This window comes from Petaurus breviceps, unplaced genomic scaffold, assembly GCF_028583685.1.
Source record: "Petaurus breviceps papuanus isolate PSGF00001 unplaced genomic scaffold, PetGlider_PUasm1.0 126, whole genome shotgun sequence".
Lineage (NCBI taxonomy): Eukaryota > Metazoa > Chordata > Mammalia > Diprotodontia > Petauridae > Petaurus > Petaurus breviceps.
In genome coordinates, this window is record NW_027185655.1 from 7,515,264 (window position 1) to 7,538,172 (window position 22,909).

General features: G+C 42.5%; 2 protein-coding genes across 6 annotated transcripts in view; one reads left to right on the top strand and one right to left on the bottom strand.

Moving 5' to 3' along the window:
- COPS4 (COP9 signalosome subunit 4) overlaps nucleotides 1-22,909 on the bottom strand; it is a 314,835-nt gene that overhangs the window by 73,325 nt on the left and 218,601 nt on the right. The window lies entirely within an intron of this gene.
- LIN54 (lin-54 DREAM MuvB core complex component) overlaps nucleotides 1-22,909 on the top strand; it is a 70,997-nt gene that overhangs the window by 28,639 nt on the left and 19,449 nt on the right. For 4 of the 5 annotated variants that reach the window (XM_069092265.1, XM_069092290.1, XM_069092301.1 and 1 more), the window contains exons 4-7: nucleotides 1,200-1,342; nucleotides 6,986-7,211; nucleotides 15,552-15,628; nucleotides 15,934-16,131. In XM_069092265.1, the coding sequence (XP_068948366.1) occupies nucleotides 1,200-1,342; nucleotides 6,986-7,211; nucleotides 15,552-15,628; nucleotides 15,934-16,131 (644 nt within the window). The remainder of the gene's footprint in view (nucleotides 1-1,199; nucleotides 1,343-6,985; nucleotides 7,212-15,551; nucleotides 15,629-15,933; nucleotides 16,132-22,909) is intronic. The other variant, XM_069092281.1, reaches the window with a different exon arrangement.

Below are 22,909 nucleotides of genomic sequence, written 5' to 3' on the forward strand. Positions count from 1 at the left end.
TCTCTCTCTCTCTCTCTCTCTCTCTCTCTCGGCAGCCCATTCCAGTTTGGAGTAGCTTCCTCATGTTAATCCAAAATTGGTCTCTTCCTTCCACCCCATCCCTGCTCTGCCTTTTGGGGCCCAATAAAACATGTTTCATCCCTCCTTCACGTGCCTACCCTTGGAGTACTTGGGAACTGCTAACGTGTCTTCCCTAAGCCTTCTCCTCTTCAGGCCAAAAATGCCCCTTTCCTTCAACTGATCTTTGTACAACATACACCTCAGGCCCTTTGTTATTCAGGGGGTCTTCTGCTAGACACACCACCTTCTTGTCCTTTAAGATTTTGATAACCCAACCTAAATGTTAGAATCAAAATATGAAAAACATGCTGTCTTTATTTTTCAGTTCATGGGCCATATAAAAAAGGGAGAGGAAGTTGGCTTTTGGAATGGCTATGTACTTTGGCTTTGTTACCCTCTCAGGGAAAGAAAACTAAAAAGAATGCCAAGTGCCATTTTCTCTTTCTTACTCTTCTTCCTCCTTCCCTTTAGCTCCATATCTGTGAATTCAACAAAATGAAGCTTTTTTAAAAAGCAGCTCACCCACCAGATTATGGCGTCAGAGACTGGAAGTTCGGAAAGATGATTGTGTTAGCGCACAAAAGAGCACATGCAGTTAGATCGGCATAATGTGCGTTTTAAAAGCAACCATTGGGCTAATCCCACGTACTGGGAAACTTTAATACTATTGAAGAAAGGAGTATTTGGAAGTATTTATCCAAATTGACCTTATGCCCTAAAAAGGACAAAAATGTGATGGCAACTTGTTTTTAGTGGCCATAATAAGAGCTTATCAGATGTGGTTCTCTGTCTGTCTATAGTGTGCCCACACAGTATATAGTGTCAAGAGTTCAGAGGTAGAAGGCTTTATGGGGCAGCTTCCTGAAACCCAGATCCCAATTATCTCCTTGCATGTGTATCTCAAGTTTTTAGTTCTAGCATAACTGTATAGATTTGGGGCTCAGTGTGGTATATGAAAGTCATTAACTTGTTGGATTATACCCTGTATGAGTTCTTTCCCTTTGCCTATAGAACACATTCCAGGTCTACATTATTAGCATGTGTGAAGTAAGAGGAGCTGGTTAGCTCTGTGGAGAGGTCCTTCAGAGCACTGGAGGAAGGTTCACACCACTGTTTGACCTTCTTCCTTTCCTTTGCAGGGAGGGTCCTGTCTCAGTCTGCTCCGGGGACTCCCCCAAAGACCATAACAATATCTGAAAGTGGCGTCATCGGGTCTACTCTCACCTCCGCAGCACAGACACCAAACAAAATAGCCATCTCGCCTCTGAAATCTCCCAACAAGGTAACAAGGTTCTTGGGCGGTTTTTGTAGTTCTAGGTATTGTGATTAATGCCTTCATTTTTATTGTCATGTGTCCTCTTCTGCTTTTCTGTACCTCCTAAAGTCTAGCACAGTGTCACAGCAGGCCTCAGTCCCTTAGCTTCCCCGAGCCTCAGTTTCCTCCTCTGTAAAATGGGGGTAATGACGCTTGCTTGTCATAGGGCTGTTGAGACAACTGCAGAATCCTGCTGAACAACGTAGTAGTAATGACCATTAATAGAAATAAATTATATTTGTTGGCCCAGGGCTCCAAAAGGAAGCCACGGGTCCTGGTAATAGCCCAAGTGACACGTACAGATGTCGTGTGCTTGACGTGATCAGCAGCCCTTCCAGGGCTGGAGGTCGTCTTTCACCGTCTCTCCAGCTGTGTGGTGGTGCTTCTTAGATAATGAGAAGTGTCCATTCCTGTGCCTTAGGACTATATCCTTGTTCCCCTGCCCCTCGGGCAGCCTGATGGTGCATTACTTCATTTCCTAGGTGGGTCACAGGTGCCTGTCACCTTAAGGGTGGCTCCAGCATTGAGCAAGGCCTTCAGGAGGGATTAGGCAGCTCTGCCGGCAAGTCCTATCTGCTGATGCATTTGATCAGCACAAGGCTGGACCCTTTATGATGTGCAGCTTGACTCACCCACACGGCTACATTGCAGAGGCCTTTCCATAGGCCTCCCCCCACATGACCCTCATCTAAACTCCTAGGTTGCACTTGCCAGGTCCTTGTCCGTGAGCCTGTGGAGAAGATCTTTTGTAGTTACTCTTTTGGTCAAGAATTAGGTCAGTCCTTTCTCACCAGTTGCGTAGTATGAGGTTGGGCCCTTTGCAGGGAGTGCTCCTTTTCTCGGCTCTCAGCGGGCTTAAGGGCAGCAGCAGTTGTAATGTTTTGTGTCTCTGTCTGTTCATCTGGCCTTCCCTGCCTGCTCCACAGCAGGTCAGTATCTGCAGGCACCCATATGGCCAGTGGGGGCCCTGACGGAATGCCTGATGCTGACACTTCTTTCAGTGGCAGAGAAATCACCAACTCATATAAAGAGCTAGTTGTGGCAGGCCCAGCTTTGCTTGCCATTGAACATTACCTTTCCATTTAATGATCGAGAACTCTGCTGCCTGCGCTGGTTACAGAATCCTGCATCACCTAACTCGTAATGGGTAACTCAGCTTGGAGCTAGCTGGCCTGTGGGCCCTTTAATTATCTTTGCGTTTATTTTGTACCCTTATGTCCACGTGTAAAGAACTAAGGACCACATCCTCTTGATCATTCTAATGACAAAGATATCATTGTGATGGAAGATGCACCTCTTCATTTGCTAGTCCCACCTGGCCATTGTGTGGCAGTCTGCTGGTGACTTTGCCTCCAAGGCAGCATTGTGAAAATGTAATCAAAATCTCCGCTCTTAAATATGGACATTGGTTTTTTTAAAAGCTTTGGCCAAAATCAGAGATGTTGTATCACTTACTAATTTCTTCTTCTGAAAACTGTATCTTTTGAGTAAGAGCACCGGCTCCAGTGTTGGGACGACCTGGAGATCGAATCCCGGGCTCAGACACTCAGCACCACACCCAGAAATAACTGGCCGTGTAACCTTGAGCAAGTGACTTAACCCCGATTGCTTTAAAAAAAAAAATGAAAACTGTATCTTTTGACCATTATCAATTGGAAAATGGCTCATATTTTTTATAAATTTGACTCAGTTACCTTATGTGTTTGAGAAATGAGGTCCTTATCAGAGAAACTTGCTTTAAAATATTTTTCCCTCAGTTTCTTTTTTCCCTTCTAATATTGGCTGCATTGGTTTTGTTTGTACAAAAGCTTTTTAAATTTTCTATAATCAAAATTATCCATTTTACTTCCTGTGATCCTTTCTATGTCTTTTTTAATCATAAACTTTTCCTTTATCCATAGATCTGACAAGTAATTTTTTAAATGCTCCCCTAATTTGCTTATGATATCATCCTTTATGTCTAAATCATGTACCTATTTTGAACTTATCTTGGTATATGGTGTGAGATATTTATGCCTAGTTTCTTCCAGACTCTTTCCAGTTTTCCCAAGCAGTTTTTGTTGAGTAGAGAGTTTTTGCCCCAAATAGCTTGAATCTTTGTTATTTAGTCAGTCAGTTGTGTCTGATTCTTTGTGGTCACATGGACCATACATAGTAGTCCGGGTCCTTTTATCCGACGCTATCTTCTGAAGTCTGTCCAAGCTCATGTTCATTGCCTTAATGACACTTGTCTATCTGTCTCATCCTTTGCTGTCACTTTCTCTTTTTGTCTTCAATCTTTGTCAACATCAGGGTCTTTTCCAGTGAGTCCTGTCTTCTTATTATGTGACCAAAGTATTTAAGCTTTGGCTTCAGTATTTTTCTTTCCAATGAATAGTATGAATTAATTTCTTTAAGTATTGACTGATTTGATTTCCTCTCTGTCCAAGGGACTCTCAAAAGTCTTCTCCAACACCACAGTTCAAAAACGCTGATTCTGTGGTGCTCTGCTTTCTTTATAGTTCAGTTCTTCAAGCCATACATTGCTGTTGGAAAAACCCTAGCTTTGACTGTACGGACCTTTGTTGACAAGCTGATTTCTCCACTTTTTAGTATGCTCTCCAGATTTGCCATAGCTTTCCCTCCAAGGGCACACCTTGTAGTTTCATGGATAGATTTGTCATCTGCAGTGATCTTTGAGCCCAAGAATATGAAATCTGATGCTGCTTCCATCTTCTCCCTCAATTTGCCCAGGAAGTAATGGGACCAGTTGCCTTGATCTTAATTTTATTTAATGTGAAGCTTTAAGTCAGCTTTTACACTCTCCTCTTTCACCTACTTCAAGAGATTTCTTAATTTCTCATCACTTTCTACCGTCAGAGTGGAATTGTCTGCATATCTGAGATTGCTGTTATTTCTCCCCACAACCTGCATTCTAGCTTGGGGTTCATCTCACGTGGCGTTTCACATGATGTACTCTGCATACAAGTTAAATAAACAGGTAACAACCACACATCCTTGTTGCACTCCTTCCCCAACCTTCTCACTGTTGCTTCTCGGCCCCCATTATGTTTCCTCAGGAGACAAGGAAAATGATTTGGTGCTCTCAGCTCATTGAGGACTTGTCACATTTTGTTGTGATCTGATCAAAGGCTTTGGTGTAGTCAGTGAACCAGATTTTTTCTGGAATTCCCTTTCTTTCTCTCCATAATCCAGCGAATGTTGGCAATTTGGTCTCTAGTTGCTCTGCCTCTTTGAAAACCAGCCAGCTCCTCTGGCAATTCTCAGTTCACATATTGCTAAAGTCTAGCTTGCAGAATCTTAAGAATAACTTTGCTGGTGTGTGAAGTGAGCACAGTTGTTTGGTAATTTGAACATTCCTTGGCTCTGCCCTTTTTTAGGACTGAGGGGTAAACTGATCTTTTCCAATCCAGTGGTCACTGTTGAGTTTTCCTAAATTTGCTGGCATATTGAGTGCAGCACTTTAACAGCATCCTCTTTTAAGATTTTTTTTTTGAGGGGGGAAGATAGGGCAGTTGGGGTTAAGTGACTTGCCTAAGGTCACACGGCTAGTTTTTTGTTAAGTGTCTGAGGTCGGATTTGAACTCAGGTTCTCGTGACTCCAGGGCCGGTGCTCTTTTGACTGTACCACCTAGCCACCCCTTCTTTTAACATTTTTAATAGCTTAGATGGAATGCCATCACCTCCACTAGCTTTATTGTTAGCAATGCTTCCTAAGCTTCTTGTTTGGTTCTTATGTATATTCTTGCCACTTCTTAATCTCTCTTTTTTTTTACATTTTGGAGGGCACTTGGCGTTACGTGACTTGCTCAAGGTCACATGGCTAGTTTTGTGTTAAGTATCTGAGGCTGGATTTGAACTCAGGTCCTCCTGACTCCAGGGCCAGTGCTCTATTCACTGCTCTACCTAGCCGCCCCTTCTTAATCTCTTCTACTTCTGTTAAGTCCCTACCATTTTGGTCTTTTATCATATCCATTTTTGCATGAAACATTCCCTTGATATCTCTTTATTTTCTTGAAGAGATCTCGTCTTTCCCATTGTTTTCCTTTTCTATTTTTTTACATTGCTCATTTAAGAAAATCTTCTCTCTCCTTGCTATTCTCTGGAATTCTATATTCAGTTAGGTGTGTCTTTCCCTTTTTCCTTTGCTTTTCACTTTCCTTCTTTCCTCAGCTGTTCGTAAAGCCTCATCAATCATTTTGCTGTCTTGTACAGTATTACAAACCTCTGTCCATAGCTCTTCAAGCCTCTGTCGATCAGATCTAATCCCTTGTGTCATCACTTTTAGGTCAGACCTATATGGCTTTCCCTATTTTCTTCAATTTATGTCTGAATTTTGCAATAAGAAGCTCTTTGGCTGTAAAATCACTCTAACTTTGATATTGACTGTCTGGTGATGTCCGTGTATGGAGTCTTCTTTTGGGTTGTTGAAAAAGAGAGTTTGCTGTGATGAGAAAGTTATCTTGTAAAAACTCTATTAGTCTCTACACCTATTTCATTTTGTATTCCAAATCCAAATTAGCTTGGTATTCAAATTATATTTTGATTTCCAACTTTAGTATTCCAATTCTCTATGATGAATGTAACATTTTTTTTTGATGTTACTTCTAGAAGATGTTGATCTTTGTAAAATTGATCAGCTTTGGCCTCTTTTTTGTTTTTTTGGCCTTTTGGAGGGCAATTGAGGTTAAGTAGCTTGCCCAAGGTTACATGGCTAGTTTTTTTTTTTGTTGTTTGTGTGTGTGTGTGTGTGTTAAGTGTCTGAGGCCGGATCTGAACCCGGGTCCTCCCAACTCTGGGGCCAGCACTTTACTCACTGCACCACCTAGCCACCCCAAGCTTTGGCCTCTTTGGCATCAGTGGGTAGAGCATAGGCTTGTTTTGCTGTGGTGTTGGATGGTTTGCCTTGGATTCAAACATATCATTCTATCGTTTTTGAGGTTACACCCTGGTACTACTTTTCTCATCATTTTATTAACTATGAGGGCTACTCTTTTTATCTTAACTACATTCAACTCATATTCTCTTTTTTTAACCCATTTTTTTCAATTAATGAAAATCTCCCTTTCTCCCCATCCCTTTACCGCTACTGAGAAACAAAGAAAATTAAAAACTTTTGTGACAAAAAATGAATAGTCAGGCAAAACCAATCCTTGCGTTGGCTGTGCCCATTCCTCCCTCTGTCAGGAGGTGTGGGTAGCGTGTTTTCACCGTGAGGCCTCTGGAATCCGGGTTCTTCGCTGTGTTGATCAGAGCTTCCTGTTCCCTCTTTTATGTCGTGCCTGATTCCTGCATTTGTGTTTCAGAGCTCCCACATAGATCTGGACTTTCCATGAGAAATGCTTGGGGATCATTAAAGATCCATGACCACCCCCACCCGCAGTACAGCATTGTATCCAGTTTTGCCTGTTGAGTCATTGACTCTTTGCCTAGTGGAGTATCGCATTCCCAGCTCTCTCCCTTTTCTCTCCCTTTCTTTCTGAACAGGCTGTTCATAAGAACTTAGGATGACATGCAGCAGGCATTTGGCAGGGATAGATTGTAATAAAGGCTAACCACGCAGACTGTTAGGCCTCTGATTAATGGTGACTCCGTTGTGTCATTGAATAGGCAGTGAAGTCAGCTTTGCAGACCATCACCATGGGAGGAGTGAGTACGTCTCAGTTTAAGACCATCATTCCTCTGGCAACTGCTCCTAATGTTCAGCAGATTCAAGTGCCTGGAAGCAAGTTTCATTATGTTCGACTCGTTACAGCCACAACCACGGCTACCACGAGTAGCTCCGCTCAGCCGTCCAGTCAGAACCCCAGTGCAAACACTCAGTCTCTTCAGCAAGGTGAGTCATCCTGTTGTCGGAGGGACAGGCTCCATGATTTTAACGTCATTTGTTCTTTTTCTTGCCAAAACCGTGATAAACATCATCACATCAATGCAGTGTGCATCTGGTGATACTACAGATGGCAGGAAAATAGGGCAGATCATCACTGCTCCTCAGTCGTTAGAACTTGGGCAGGAATTGGACTGCTGTCTGTTTGGATTTTTGGTGACTTGGATCTGGATGGATCCAGCTTCTCATGATACTGTTTCATATATGCCATTAAGTGTCTTTAGAGACTGAATTTTAGATCACCTGCAGCATCATTTGGTTTTAAATCTATCATCTCATCAAAGGCAATTAAATGATTGCATTTATAATTTTTTTCCAGGTACCAAACCTAGCAAATATGTACTTATTTCATCATGGAATTTTTGTGTTTAATTCTTCCCTTTTTCTGGGGTCAGTGAAGAAAGGGGTTTTGTAATATTACTCCATTAGCATAAATACCTTTCAGCTTAAGGAATAATTTCCCCCTTAAGAATTGACTGTGGCTATCATCATTGATAGTTTCTTCATAGCCTCTGAAGGCCTGTTAAAAGCAGTTGAACCTGTGTGAACTATCCTTAAGTAAATACTGTTTGCTGAAAGTCAGTGGAAATTAAATTTAGTTTATACTTTTACAGTTACTTTTTATCAAGTCATAGTTTTAGAACTAGTTTATAGTAAATGCAGCTCAACAGAAACTGTGGTTCCATCACTGTGCATAGCTCTTCACCCCCAGCATAGATACAGCCCTCTTTAGCTTGAGAGATGAGGCCAGTCCTCACTTGCCCAGAGCACAAAGATATCCAGTGACTTGCCCAGTATGTCGGAGAGGTAGGATTTGAATCCAGGGTTTTCTGGCTCCCTTATTCCCTACTGCCTCTAGGAAGAAAATTTTGTTTTTTTCCTGATCTGTAATTTCATCCTTATGGGGGAAATCCTGGTGTGCAAACTCCTATTGGTACAAATTGGCAGTCTGTCTGTAATTGATTGTTTTAGTTGCTTAGGGCACGGAGAGGTTAGAGGTCACACAGCTAATTATCTCATAAGAGAAATCATCTAAAAAAAGTTTTAATTTTCTTTCTCAAAATTTAAGTTCTTGAAAGTGTGAGAAAAATAGTACATGGGGGAAGGAAACAAGCATTTTATTTACTTTTATTTTTTGAATTTAAATACTATTTTATTTTTTCCAATTCTGTTTAAAGGTGATTTTCAGCATTCATTTTTTTTTAATTTTGAGTTTCAAATTTTCTCCTTTCCTTCTTCCTTCATCCCTCCCCAAGGTAAGCAGTTTTATTTGGTTTGTATATGTGCAATCATGTAAAACATATTTCCATATTAGTCAACAAACTCATTAACTCCAGTTAGGTGCCAGTATGTAGTATGTTGTGGGAAGTGGGAATAAGGTAGAAGAAGACTGGAAGGGCAGGAGGGGCTTTGTTAGGGCCTGTGGACACCGAGCAGAAGATTTTGGTTTTGCTCCTGGAGACGACAGGGAGCCATTGGAGTTTACTGACTAAGGAGATGACATGGTCAGACGTGCTATAGGAAGATGATTTGGATAGTTAAATGGAGGATGGATTGGAGTGGGGAGAGACTCAGGACAGCCAGATCCACTGGTCACCGTTGCCACAGTCCAGATGGGAGGTGCTGAGGACTGGCACCAGGCAGAGCAGTGTCAGAGGAGAGATGTGAGGTGGAAAGGATAGGACTGAATCCCACATTGGGTATGGGAGAGCGAGAAATCGAAGACGGCTCCTGGTTTGTGAGTCGGAGGGACTAGAACAGCGGGGCCTTTGGCAGTATCATGGTCTTGGACCGTTTGTCAGTTGGGTAAAGATGCTTATTCTAATAAATTTAACTCAGATTCTTATTCTTTATTTATCTTGAAGACAAGACTTTATCAGAGAAATTTGCTGTAAAGGTTTTTCCCCCAGTTATCTCTTTTCCCTTCAAATTTTTGTTGTATTGCTTTTGTGTGAACACTTCTTAAATTTCTGTAATTAAAATTGCTTTATTTTCAAGTGTTCCCTTACCCCTTGTCTGGTCCTAACTCTTCCCTTCTCCCTAGATCCAAAAAGCACTCTTCCCCTTGATCTTCTCATTTGTTTATGATGTCACCCTTTATGTTCAAGTTCTGGGTCCTTTTGGAGTTTATTTTGGTGCGTAATGTGAGATGTTCCAGACCTGGTTTCTGCTAGTGTTCTTTTTATATGTTGTGTGTCACACAAAAGCAAGAGAGTGAAAATTAGGAGGAGAAAGAAATCTTTGCAGCAAGGTGCTCTGAGAAGCAGAGGTTTTTTCAGAACAGTTCCTGCCTCAGTAGATGAGATCTTTGTGCTTATCAGACGTGGGGCCGCTGTGCTCGTTTGCTTTGGCATGTTATGTGCCATGTCTGTCCCGCTGATCAGCCTTTCTTTCTTGGCCAGTGCCTGGTGGCTGTGAGGATTTCTGTGAGATCTAGTACTGCTAGACCTTTTTCCTTTTTCTTCTGGGTTTGTGTGTTTTACATCCCAGTGGATCACCATAAAAGCTGTGGCTTTTCCCCAGGATTCCCATCAGTCCTCCATGCAGTTCTTTTTTAGGTTTAATGAAGTGTGGGCTGCACTGCTGCCTCCTGTTCCACCATACTGGCTGATCCTCTCCAACCTCTTAATGTGGGTGTTACAGAAGAGATCTCTTCTTCCCTTTTTTATTCCTTCATCTTTTCACCTATTACCTTTGTCCAGATAATTCACAAATCTCTATCTCCACTCTCTCCCTCATGTTCTTAACTCAAGAGAAACTGGTACCCCACATTCAACGTTTCCAAAAAGCAACCTGTTCTTCATTCTGACTTCACTTTGATACCAATTATAATAATACCTTATATAGTACTCTAAGTTTAGAAGCACATTTGTGTGTCCATTGTATCATTTGATCCTCACATCAAACCATTTTATCTCTTTTACTGATGAGGAACCCGATTAATTGACTTGTCCAGGGTCACACAACTAGTAATGGTTAAAAGTGGGATCCATCTCCTTGCGTCTCCTAATTATACATCTAATCACCTTTTCCCTGCAGCCCAGTGCTTCTCCGTGCCTTTGACACCACTGCTTACTCATTCTACCATCATCATTGATTCTGCTATCTCTTATAGCCAAATACCAATACTTAGCTGAGTCCATCTCCCTATCTCCACTATGTGTTTTCTTTTCATCAAGGCCCTGTGAGGCTGTCTCTTATGACTAAGACGTGTGCAGTGGTGGCATAGGGGAAGAAATGCTACCTTTGGAGTCAGGATGGGGCTGCAGTTGACTCCTGCTTCTGACACTCAGTGGCTTGGTGACCACCTCTCCTCACGTTCAGTGAAATGTTGACAAGGAGACCTGTCTTGCCTACCTCAGAGAGCTTTTGTGTACTCCAGTGAAATGTGTGCTCAGCCCTTTGTGAACCACAATGCAGATAATCACTATGAGAGAGAGAGATGATGGAAGCATCCACAGTGCCCATGTTTTTGGTGGACTTTACAGTGCAGCATTATACAAAAGGACACTCTAATTTTCCATGCAAAATTAGTGCAATTTCCTAAGTCTCTGTCCTCCTTTGAGGGATTGGATTAGGCCTAGAACAACCTTGGCCCTTCTATATTTTATCCTGTTGGTATCTACAGAAGCATCATCCATGGTGGTCGCTGCCTCGACAGACAACTCCAACAGCTGAACAGCCCAGAACAGTGCTTGCAGACCTTTTTTAAATATGATCTTCCACAAACTTGAAGAAGGAAAAAAGGAGAATTCCAGCTGTAAAAAGTTTAAAGCCCAAAGACCATGTAAATATTGTGTTCTACCTGGAGACCATGGTTTTGGGAATAAATTGTTCCTCAGCATACTGTAGAAGCATGGTGCTTAGCATTGTGTCTGTATTGAGAAGAGACAACAAGGCCCTTTTTCCTGTGAAAAGTGAATAAGCAGTAAGGATTAAAATGTATTCTTTGGACAGCTAGGATAAAATAGTATAGATATATTTAATTTAGCCCATTTGAAAATGGGCCAGTAGGTTGCACAGTGGGCTTGGAATCACAAAGACTCATCTCCCAGAGTTCGAATCTGGCCTCACAAACTTACTAGCTGTGTAACCCTGGGCAAGTCATTTCACACTGTTTGACTCAGCTTCCTCATCTGTAAAATGAGCTGGAGAAGGACATAGAAGCCCTCTCTAGTATCTTTGCCAAGAAAACCCCAAGGAGGGGGTGGAGTCAAGATGACTGAGTAGAAACAGGACTGGCGCTGGGCTCCGGCTTCCACCTCCCCCAATTCATGTAAAAGGGGACTCTGAACAACTTTAGAGCTACAGAACCCACAAAATGACACAGAAAAGCTAACCTCCAGCTGAGGACAGCCCGGCAGGCCAGCAGGAATCGGCCAGTACAGCGATCTGGGAGCCAACCTGGGCCACATGCGAGGCTGAAGTTTATCTCCAGGGCGGGCCTGACCAGCCAATGGCTGGAGGGACTTCAGATCACCAGCAGCTGTGGCAGTTTCCAGAATTATCAACACATAGATGCTAAGGACACAGTGAGAGGTCAGTGCAGTGTGTACTGTGGGACCCAGTAGTTGGGAGTACATGGGCTTTTGCCCCTAGGGCGAGAAGCAGGCCCCTGCAGCCGCAGCCACACATGGCAGCTTCAGCTCCTGGCCTGCAGAGTGTAGGGAGACCAAGCAACCAGTCTGAGGGGTAATTTGCTCTTGGTTTAACCTGCTTGGATCTGGATTGCGGTCTAGGGTGGAGGTACTGGGGTGTGCAGAGTGTCCAGAGCCTGTGGAGGCTTCAGAGAGGGCACCCAACTAATACCTTTGGCAGCTGAGAAAACCCCAGCGTTTGGGACTAAGCTCCCCTGTCTGGTGGCAGAGTCCTACTGTGGCAAAAAGCCCAGTGGTCAAGTGATTGAATGGCAACATGAGCAGGCAAAAGAAGCAAAATAAACAGCAACCCAACTTTGCTCTCCTATTTTGGCGACAAAAAGGATTAAAGTATGGAACAGGAGGAAGACAGTGAAGTCAGACTTCTGCACCAAAAGCTTCAAAGGAAAATACAAGCTGGTTACAGGCCATAGAGGACCTTAAGAAGCAAATAACAGAAGTGGAAGAAAAATTGGGAAGAGAAATGAGAATGATGCAAGAAAATTATGAAATGAGAGTCAACAGCCTGACTGAGGAAAATAGCACCTTAAAAAACAGACTAACTCAAATGGCAAAAGAGGCTCAAAAAGACAATGAGGAGAAAAATGCCTTAAAAAGCCGAATTTGCCAGATGGAAAATGAATCTCAAAAGAAAATATCTATTCTTTATGAGAAATCAAGATGCTGTTAAACAGATCCAAACAAAAGAAAGATTAGAAGGCAGTGTGAAATATCTCATTAGAAAAACCACTGACCTGGAAAATTATTTGTTTGTTTGTTTGTTTTGACCTGGAAAATAGATCCAGGAGAGATAATTTTAAAATTGTTGGACTACCTGAAAGCCATGATCAAAGAAAGAACCTAGAAATCATCCTCCAAGAAATTCTCAAGGAAAACTGCCCTGATGTTTTAGAACCAGAGGGCAAAACAGAGGTTGAAAGAATGAACCGATCACTTCCTGAAAAAGATCCCAAAAAGAAAACTCCTAGGAATATTATAGCCAGGTTCTGGAATTCCCAGATCAAGGAGAGAATATTACAAGCAGCCAGGAAGAAACAATTTGAATATTGTGGAAACACAATCAGGATAACGCAGGATCTGGCAGCTTCTACACTGAGGGATCAAAGGGCTTGGAATATGATATTCCAGAGGTCAAAGGAGTTGGGATTAAAACCAAGAATCACTTACCCAGCAAAACTGAATATCATGTTTCAGGGGAAAATATGGTCATTCAGTGGAATAGAGGACTTTCAAACATTCTTGATGGAAAAAAAACAGAGTTGAATAGCAAATTTGACATTCAGATACAAGAAGCAAGAGAAACATGAGAAGATAGATAGGGAAAAGAAATCATAAGGAACTTATCAAAGTTGAACTATTAACATTCCTACATGGAAAAATGATAATTGTAACTGATGAAACTTTTCTCAGTATGAAAATAGTTGAAGGTAATAGAAATATATATATATATGTCTATATAGGAGGGTATATAGGCATATGAATACATATATGAATGTGTGTATATATGTATACAGGTATACATAGATAGAAGGCACAGGACCAACTTAATAGGAAGGGATGATACTTAAAAGATGAAATTAAGAGGTGAGAGAAGAATATAATGAGAGGAGATGGGAAGAGACAGAATGGGGTAAACTATCTCATACAGAAGAGGCGAGAAAAAATGGTTACAATGGAGGGGAAGAACAGGAAGGCAAAAGGGAATAGGTGAACCTTATTCTCATTGAATTTGGCTCGGGGAGGGAATGACATACACACTAAATAGGGTATCTCACCCTACAGGAGAGTAGAGGGGAAGGGGATGAGAGGGAGAGTGGTAGAAGGGAGGGCAGGCGGGGGGGAGGGAAGTTTGAAGCACCCACTTTTGAAAAGGGACAGGATCAAAGTAGAGAATAGAACAAGTGGGAGGTGGGTGTAACGGCAAGCACCCCAAGCGTCTTCAGGGTTTGCTGCCAACACAGGTTCTTACCGTGTTTCCCCGATAATAAAACCTATCCCGAAAATAAGCCCTCCCCTTACTGTGTAAGATTCCTCTAAAATAAGCCCTCCCCAGAAAATAAGCCCTATTGAGATTGCTACTGTAGTGAAGGTGATCCCCTGCGCTACACGCTACATTACAGTACCTTCTGTATGCACCGTCCCCCCTACCCCCCGTGAAACACACGCCGCGCTCCGAGCTGCATCCAATCAGAGCTGCAGCAGTGAGCGCGTCATCCTTTTCTTCCCCAGTGATTTGCTTGCTGGCGCCATTGAGAGCAGTGCCGCAGAGGAGAGCTGTTTATTAAAATTGCTGTCAATGTTCATTAAAATAAGGCCTCCCCTGAAAATAAGCCTTCTGGTGTTTTTCTGTCCAAAAAAATTAATAAGACAGTGTCTTATTATCGGGGAAACACGGTAGATCTGCTTTGATAAACACGGTAGATCTTCCTTGATAAAGGAAAGCAACTCAAAATGGGTTAACAAGCTTACTTTAATCAGTCAAACATGTATCGTTTACCTAGTTCAGGGGAAAAAGGTCAGCGCCCCAAACTTCAGAATACACAGGCAGAATTATCAGGTCAGAGAAACAGATCAAATAGATTTCCAAACTGTCCAACCATTACATCCATACCAAATCAACATCTGGGTTTTTCAAAGCCGGGGGGGCTCTGGACAACGGCTAGCCCAGAGTTTTATCAAATCACAGAACACTTCTCAAAGTGAGCCCCAAAACAAAGCTCACTGGCCAATCAAGAAGTATCTACTGAAAAACAAGCCTCCCACCCCAGGCTCCAGGTGCACTTTAGCCTAGGGGCAGGGAAGATCTTCAAATTTACATTCCCATTACAGTGGGATAGGAGGGAGGGAAATATAGTCAGTCTTTTACAATATATCTACTATGTTAATGTTTTACATTAGCTACACAGGTACAACCTATACTGAACTGCTTATCTTCCCAGGAAGGGAAAGAATCTGGAATTCAGAGTTTTAAAATCAAATGTTTAAATATATATATATGCTATTATTAATGCTATTTTATATGTAATTGGGAAATAAAATATACAGGCACTGGGGCATAGAGATCCACCATGCCCTACTGGAAAAGTCAAAGGGGTTATGCGAGAAGATGTGGGAGAGAGCAGATTGGAGGAGGGGATATCCTGTGGGACTGCTATTTTGGGGCGGTGGGTAGGGGAAAAATGGGGACAAAATTTGTAACTCAAAATGTGGTGGAAATAAATGATGTAAATCAGAAGTTAATAAAGTATTTGGAGAAAAAAAAAAAGGAAACCCCCAATGGGTTGTGAAGAGTCACACACAACTCAGCCACAACAACAAGAAACATTCTCCGTTTAGAAAGATCTGTTAGTGTAAAGTTTATGTACCTGTTATGGAATGGATTGGTGACATAAAACATGACAGGACAAAAAGGAGTTCTCGGATCTTTTAGGAGGATAATGTCAAAGCTGATAGAATACTCCTGTGTGATCCTTAGAAATGTTATCTTCAAATAAGCGATCTAACTATTTGAGCAGAATTATAAGCTCACTTAGGAAATTCCTATTTTCTGACGTTCATAACTTCCCTAAGGAGTTTAGCAGCATTTTATAAAAGAGAAAGAAATAACTTCTGTTTTGTATTTTCTTTTCAGCAGCAAAGCCGGTAGTGGTCAATGCAGCCCCTGTTCGGATGTCAGTTCCAATTGTTCCAGCACAAACTGTCAAACAAGTGTGTATTACGTGATTTTTTTTGTCTTACCTAAAATGTTGCTACAGTGTTATACCTGCATCTCTGATTGCTAGTTCAAGTATGAATGACTTTGGCACATAATACCTTCTGACCTTGGGCAAATCATTTAACCTGTGTGCCTTAGTTTCCTCATATGTAGAATGAGGTTGTTGGGACAGGTCAGCTAATGAGGTTGACCTCAGACTTTATATCTGTGATCAGTAACCGCCCCCAAAATTCTTCTTGACTTGAAGAGTCCTTTTTCAAAATTCATTAGACTTAATGTGCCTTTCTTCCTCTTTCAGGTTGTTCCCAAGCCAATCAGTACGAGCTCACAGATAGTTACAACTAGCCAGCCCCAACAGCGGCTTATTATGCCAGCAGCACCACTGCCGCAGATTCAGCCCAACCTCACCAACCTCCCCCCAGGGACTGTTCTTGCCCCTGCGCCTGGGACCGGCAACGTGGGCTATGCCGTCCTGCCAGCCCAATACGTCACTCAGGTAGGCTGGAGGGAGTTAGCTCCTGCATGGGTCTTGCCCATAAATGCTGGGATACTTCATATGCTCCGGGTCTATTATATATGTCTTGCCATAACATGAATACCAGTGGAACATGTGGGCTGCCCACCAGTTATCCCTCCCTCTCACTGCATGACTGATCGCATCTTCTTTTCCAGCGGCCCTCTTGCGGCCATTCATCACCTTCCGTCCCTACATAGCTGCCACTGGAGTTCAGGCCCTCACCATTACATCTCACTTGATCTCCCCAGCTCAGATCTCTCCCGGCTCCCACAGCTCACCCCACATACTGATGCCTAAGTATTGTTCACCAAGCAGAGATCTGACCATGCCGCTTCCCTAACTTAGCCAACTTCAGCTGCTTCCTTTTGCCTCTCGAATTAATTATCAGCTCCCCTGTTTGGCTGTCAAAGCCCTTTACAGCCACCATCTCCCGTCTCTGGGCCTTTGCACTGGCCATCCCCCATGCCTGGAATGCCCTCACTCTGCCTGGACCTTACAGAGTTCCTCTCTTCTTCTGCATGAAATCCTTCTTGCTAGTGTCGTCCCTCCTGATTCTCTTGTAATTATCTACCTTGTCTACATTTCTGTTTATTCAATTTATATTTATGCTGGACTTAATTTTACATGTGCTCTTCTGCAAATTAGCACTTAAGCTCATAGCTGATAGGAATTATTTCAGTCTTCGTACTTCTGTATCCAGCCCCTAGTATAGATCTTGGCACATAGCAAGTTCTTAATAAATGTTACTGGCTGAATCTTTTTTTTTAACCCTTGTTCAGCATGGTGCCTGGTTGGGAAGACGAGGCGGACAGGGAGGTAGTTAATGAGTATCTGATCCATTGGCTGGAAGGCTGTGAAGGCTTTAACTGTCTCGTCTTGTAGAGGGTCTGTTTTGGGAAACCACCATCGAACATGTCTTACTTATTACAGCAGAGGCTAGCAGATAAAGGGCTAGCCTCCTAAATAGAAGGTCCTGGGTTCAAGTTCTATCTGTGGGACCCAAGCCAGTTTACTCCCCAATCCATGTCCTTCTCTCCTCTCCACTCGCTTCGGTGGGGCTTGGTGAGGAAAGTCAACCAAACTTCCAGTTTTTGAGACAGGGACAGGGATGGGATCTGTGATGTCATTGGCAGAGGGAACTGCTGGGTAAAGAAATTCTTTCTGACAAATGCCGATCGGCATCTAAAGGACTCTGAGAGATTTGTGAAGGACACTGAGTACTTTGGTGTCTTGCCCAGGGTCACACAGCCAGGAGGGTCTTGAACCCAGCTATAAGGGCCAGCTCTCTGTCTACTGTGCCACATTGCCTCACATTAAATTATGTGGGAATTATAATTAATATAAATACAATTAACTCAGAAGTTAACTAGGACATCCAAGAAGGTTCGATGGACAGAAGGCAGAGGAAGAGGCGTCCAGCAGCACCAACCTTCATGGCAGCATACTGTGATACTTAGACTGTTGGGCTGGCAGTCAGGTGCCCTGGGCCTCATGTGAGCTGGGCACTTTGCCAGCTTGGAGCCTCTGCTGATTCCTATAAGGCAACGATCACAGTCACTGCTGGGCCTTGACCATTGAGCAATTATATGGGAAATGCAGTTCTGCCTCCTAAAACTTCACACACACAGTCCAGGGCCAGATAGTTAGAAGTCCAGAGTATGTGGATGTAATTTGAAAACAGTGAGGCATTCTAAAAATTTCAATTTGTGGGTTTAATTATTATTAATATTAAAGAAGGAAGTTTCTAGAATTTTAGAGGACTGTAGTGTAATGTAATGCCAAAAGAAAGGCAACTTCCCAGGTTCAAAATACCAGCATAGGTGCTCTCTATTTTATTCAGTGACAAACCAAGAACAGAGAAGATCAAAACATGACATCATTCAAAATACAGCATTTACTAAGTGTGATTAAATAATCTCCAAGTACTACCCCACCCCAGGATCTTCCAATCATTCAATCAATTACAAAGTTCCTGTTCTAAATACTACTCCACCCCTAGGCTATACCTTAATTAAGTCCACCACAAAACCCCTCTTCTCAAATGGAGATTAGTTTCCAAACATAGGTAAAGTACCTTCATTTGTCAATCACAGAGCACAATAAGGTCAAAAGTTCCCCACCTCCTGGATCACAATTGAATCTACCCCAGAGTTACATCAAGTTTAAACACAGCACTTAATACCCAAATGGAGGTCTTTTCTTCATCTTGACAGAGGCAAGTTCTCAGCAATCTTAGTTCCTGGAGAGACAAGGCTTAGCAAGGCCATAAGATACATTGCCAGTCCCTTCATGAATTTATCCTCTGTCTGTAGAACAGCCCTAGAACCCCTGAACACATTAGCAAAGCCCTCTCCCAGGATTTCTGTAAACATGCAACAAGAAAATCCTTCTTCAGGGCTTCTGAACCAACAGAAAGGCTCCCAGACCCCTGCAACAACAGTACTGTCCCTCACCAGTGGACAGTATTCATTCTGTCTGCAGGACAGTCTCCAGACCCCTGCAACAACAGTACTGTCCCTCACCAGTGGACAGCATTCACTCTCTGTCTGCAGGACAGTCGCAGGCCTTCTTAGCGAACAGCCAGGTTCCAGGACTTCTTCAACAAAAGGACAGTCTTTCACCAGTGGACAAATCTGGCAAAATAACATCAAAACAGACAGACAAAGTACCAGCAAAACAGCCATGTCTCCTCAGTACTTGGCAGCTCAGGGGGCAGGTCTCAAAAGTCCAGGGCAATTCAAAGCGGCCACCAGCAATTCTCTTAGTCTCTCTCTCTCCACGAGGTGCTGCTTCCAAAAAAGATCTTCCGCCTCTCTCTAGTGTCTCTCCAAATCTACATCACCAGCTCCTCCCAGTTCAGGACTTTCTTTTCACATCAACAAGCCCATCCCACAGGTGGGATTAACAAACTCTGGGTTTTAACACAATCAATTTGAAAAACCAAGCCAATACAGGGGAATCTTTAATTGCCATTACTATCACATGTAGAAATAAGTAAAAGAAAGGAACAAAGGAGAATTTGACAGGAAAGTGTAGTTTCCTGTGCTGAGTTATATCTGGTGTCTAGAGGCAAATTCATGAACCCATCAGATGTCTAGCATGATCTCTACATTCCCGGCAGCTAAATAAGGTGCTGATTATATTTCCTACCTTATGATTCTCAGAAAAAAAGTAAGATGTCAATGATGTTCACGTCAGGAACTCTGGAGGTATTTACAACCAAAATATCACCAAACCTACCAATTGTATTTATTTACATACATGCAATTATATGTGTGTTACATCAGATACATGCTTTCTGAGCTGATGAGTGCTTTTGATTAGGTCAGGGCTGTAATGAAGCCACAGAGTGTCATGGACAGAGCTGCCGTCCTCAGCCCAGCTAGCTGTTTTTAAACGCACACCCTCAATTAGCAGAAGAACTGTGGAAGAGTGTGCTGATTAGTTAACGTCTGTTGTCTTTGTTTGCCTGGGACGCAGGAATCCCTAATAAATGCTTGTTGACTGATTGATAGAAACAGTTCCAAGCATATACCCCATTGACTAGGCACAAGGAGCTTACTGTAGAGGGACTCTTAGTTGGATTTTGTCACCTTTTTTCTTGATTTTTCCCCCCAAGATAATCTGAGCTCCTAATTACCTGGTTTATAAAAATAGACATTTCTGTAAGTTGAACACACTAATTCATTTTGCTTAAGTTTTCTGCACAAAGTTATATATACTCTTACTGTAGCTTTAGGAGGTTTTGAAATTTCCGTGTAACTTCCCTTCCCGATGGAGTTAGAGTTTTGAGTTTTAACTTGGGGGATCTATGGGGAATCTACAAGGAGATGGAGAGTTTTGACAGTTACTTGTAAAGAGGTTGGGTTTGAATTTTCTTGTCAAGTGATTGGGTTTTACTTATATTGGTAAAGAAAATACTCCCTTTTCATGGCTAGACAGAGATTATGAGAGAATAGACAGGAAGATATTGTTCAATAGCATTGAATAAGCTGGGGTGGCTTCTCAGAGTTAACTGATTAAGTGAGGAAGAGGTCACAGTTTAATCACCAATAAAAAACTTTCTAAGCACAGCCCAGAATTAGAAGCATCAGACTTCTGGGCAGCTCATGCCATTTAACATGCACTTGGGAAGTGTTGGACAGCATGAATCAGAGCACAACACGATGTTAACCTGGGCTTTTCTGGGTTGATGGGAGGCTGCAGGGTCCATTTCTGTTTGTCCCTCGTGCCTTTAGGACTCAGCATGATGAGGATGAACATGGCAGTGAGTCAGTCCACAGGCTGAGTGGTGAACACCTGAGGGTGTTGTACATCAAAGCCCTTGCTCCACTCGGAAGGAAAATCTGCAGCACGTCAGTGGAAACAATGAGGATAGGCAGCTTTTTCAAAGAGTTCAGATGAGAAGGGGAGGGAAGATCCTCTTTGAAGGGGTGGTGTGGTTTAGTGAAGGTTTTTTTTAAGGATGGGGAAGCCTTGGACATGTTTGAAGGCTCGATGTTAGAGATAAGGAGAGATTGAAGACTCGAGAGGGCTTTGGGGAATGAGTTGAGGATCTGCTGAAGATGGAATCAAGGTCACGTGAAGAGGGTTTGTCCTTAACAAGGAGAGGCAGCTCTTTGTCAGAGACTGGAGGAAAGGAAGAGTGGGAGATGGCGTCAAGGACTTTGGGAGAGCAAGCTAGTATCATTGATTTTTTTTTTTCCCATCAAAATAAGAGGCAAAGTTCACACCTGAGAGAGAAAGGAGACAGGGAAGTATGGAAGGCTTGAGGGGGTAAGGGAAAGTGTGGAAAAGCTTCTGTCAGGAGTGGGATAGAAAATCAGTCAAGAAGGCTTTGCTTCAGGAAGGGCCACTGAGGTCAAACAGCATAAATTTGTCGTCTACACAGTGAATGTCGTTGCCAGACTTCATGCAGCTGTGTTCTGTGGCCTGAGCAGAGGGGCCAGTAGTGGGAAAACACCCACCTTCATTTTTGTCTGACACTGTTTTAAAAAATCTATGTATACACTCATTAATTGTACATGGTTTATCTAATGTATGAAATTGTGAAAACAAAGCCTTGCACCAATCCCTTATCTTAGCATTGATGCAGCTCAGATTCTCAAAGACGTTCTCCAGGGGATGCAAGTTCTGTCCTGCTGGAGAGTCTTTGAGATGTGTTCCCAATAGGGGACTGTCTGCTTGCCAAGGACCGCCTGGCCTAAGGGGGAGGGGCTCATCCCCAGCAGGTGGCTGCTGGTGTCAGGTATTCTTTGGCCATAGTTACCTGTGAATGAGAATAAAGCTCCCTACCTTTCCTCATCCTTTGTAGCCCCTCCCATTTCTGCAGTGACAGTAGGTTAACAACCATTAACTGTTGTTGCCATAAATGTGACCATTGAGTGGACACAACTGGAGAAATTGAGTCATATCAGACAACATTCTTGCCATAAATAAATAAAATCAGAAGACGGAGAAAAAATGCAGCTAAGTGCAAGGGTGGCTCACAGGTTCTCTTTGATCATGGAAATAAAGTAGTCAGCAGTTTTCATGTCTCTGAAGGCAACAAGAAATATCCTTCTAGTAATCACTTACAAAAATACCACCATCCCTGGAATCAGGAGGACCTGAGTTCAAATTCGGCCTCAGACTCTTAACACAAAAATACTAGCTCTGTGACCTTGGGCAAGTCACTTAACCCCAATTGCCCTACCGTCCTCCCTCCAAAAAGCAAAAAGAAAAATCTAAAAAAAAAAAAAGAAGACCACCATGAAAATGAAATAAGTTCAGCTTTATGAACCAACGTGTGGTACAGAGGATAGTAAGGTAGAGAAATTCTCACTAGAACCATGTAAAACCTTCCAAACTAAATCAGCATTTCAAAAAGATTTGGTAATTTCATTGCAAACATGGGCGTAGTTGAAGACATTGAAAAATGTGTGTCAGGGGTATGGAATGAGAGATGAAAGACTTGTAGCCTCTCTTGAAGCCTTTAAGCATCCTGGACACTTTGAGGAATTATCTCAAAGTTCCAGTCTTGGCAGGCACTGAATACCATTGGGGGACAAGAAGAAACTGTATATTCTGATGAAGAGCTGATTACTTACTGGTGTGGAAATCATCCTGTGAACAGCTCACTCAGTGAGATGGGTCAGCTTTCCCCCTTTGGTTCAGGAGCTCCTCAAGGGCAAGGACTGTCTAATGCCTCCTTTTGTATCCTCATTGCTTGGCTCAGTGCTAATTGAACTTGTGAGAGCAGAACTAAAAATTAAATAAAGGTAGAAGAAGAATTCAAATGAGAAAAGAGGTGATATACGTTTAGAACAATTCCAACCTGACATAATTATACAAGTGTTGATGCAAAATATGGGATGTGAATGGGCATCACTGATTGGAAACGTTTCATAGAGAAAGTTGATCACTATTCTAGTCGTTGGAAGCACATTTCATTAGAGTATGCACCCAAGGGATCTTTCTAAAGGCAAATGTTTAACCAACTCCTCAGTTATAAAGGACGTTTTTATTCATGCAAGAAATTAAAAATTAAACTTAATTTTTTGGGGGGGTAAATAACAACTAAACTTTACGTAAACAGTATGAGACACAAATTAACCAAATTAACAAATTAATTTTGGGAGGACATTGGGGAGCACTAATGCAACCAAGATTAGAAGAAAATCAGGAAGCTCGTAAGCAATTTTTACCACCATTGTCTCTGATAAAGGTCTCATTTCTCAACTCTATAGAGGACTGAGTCAAGTTTATTAGAATACAA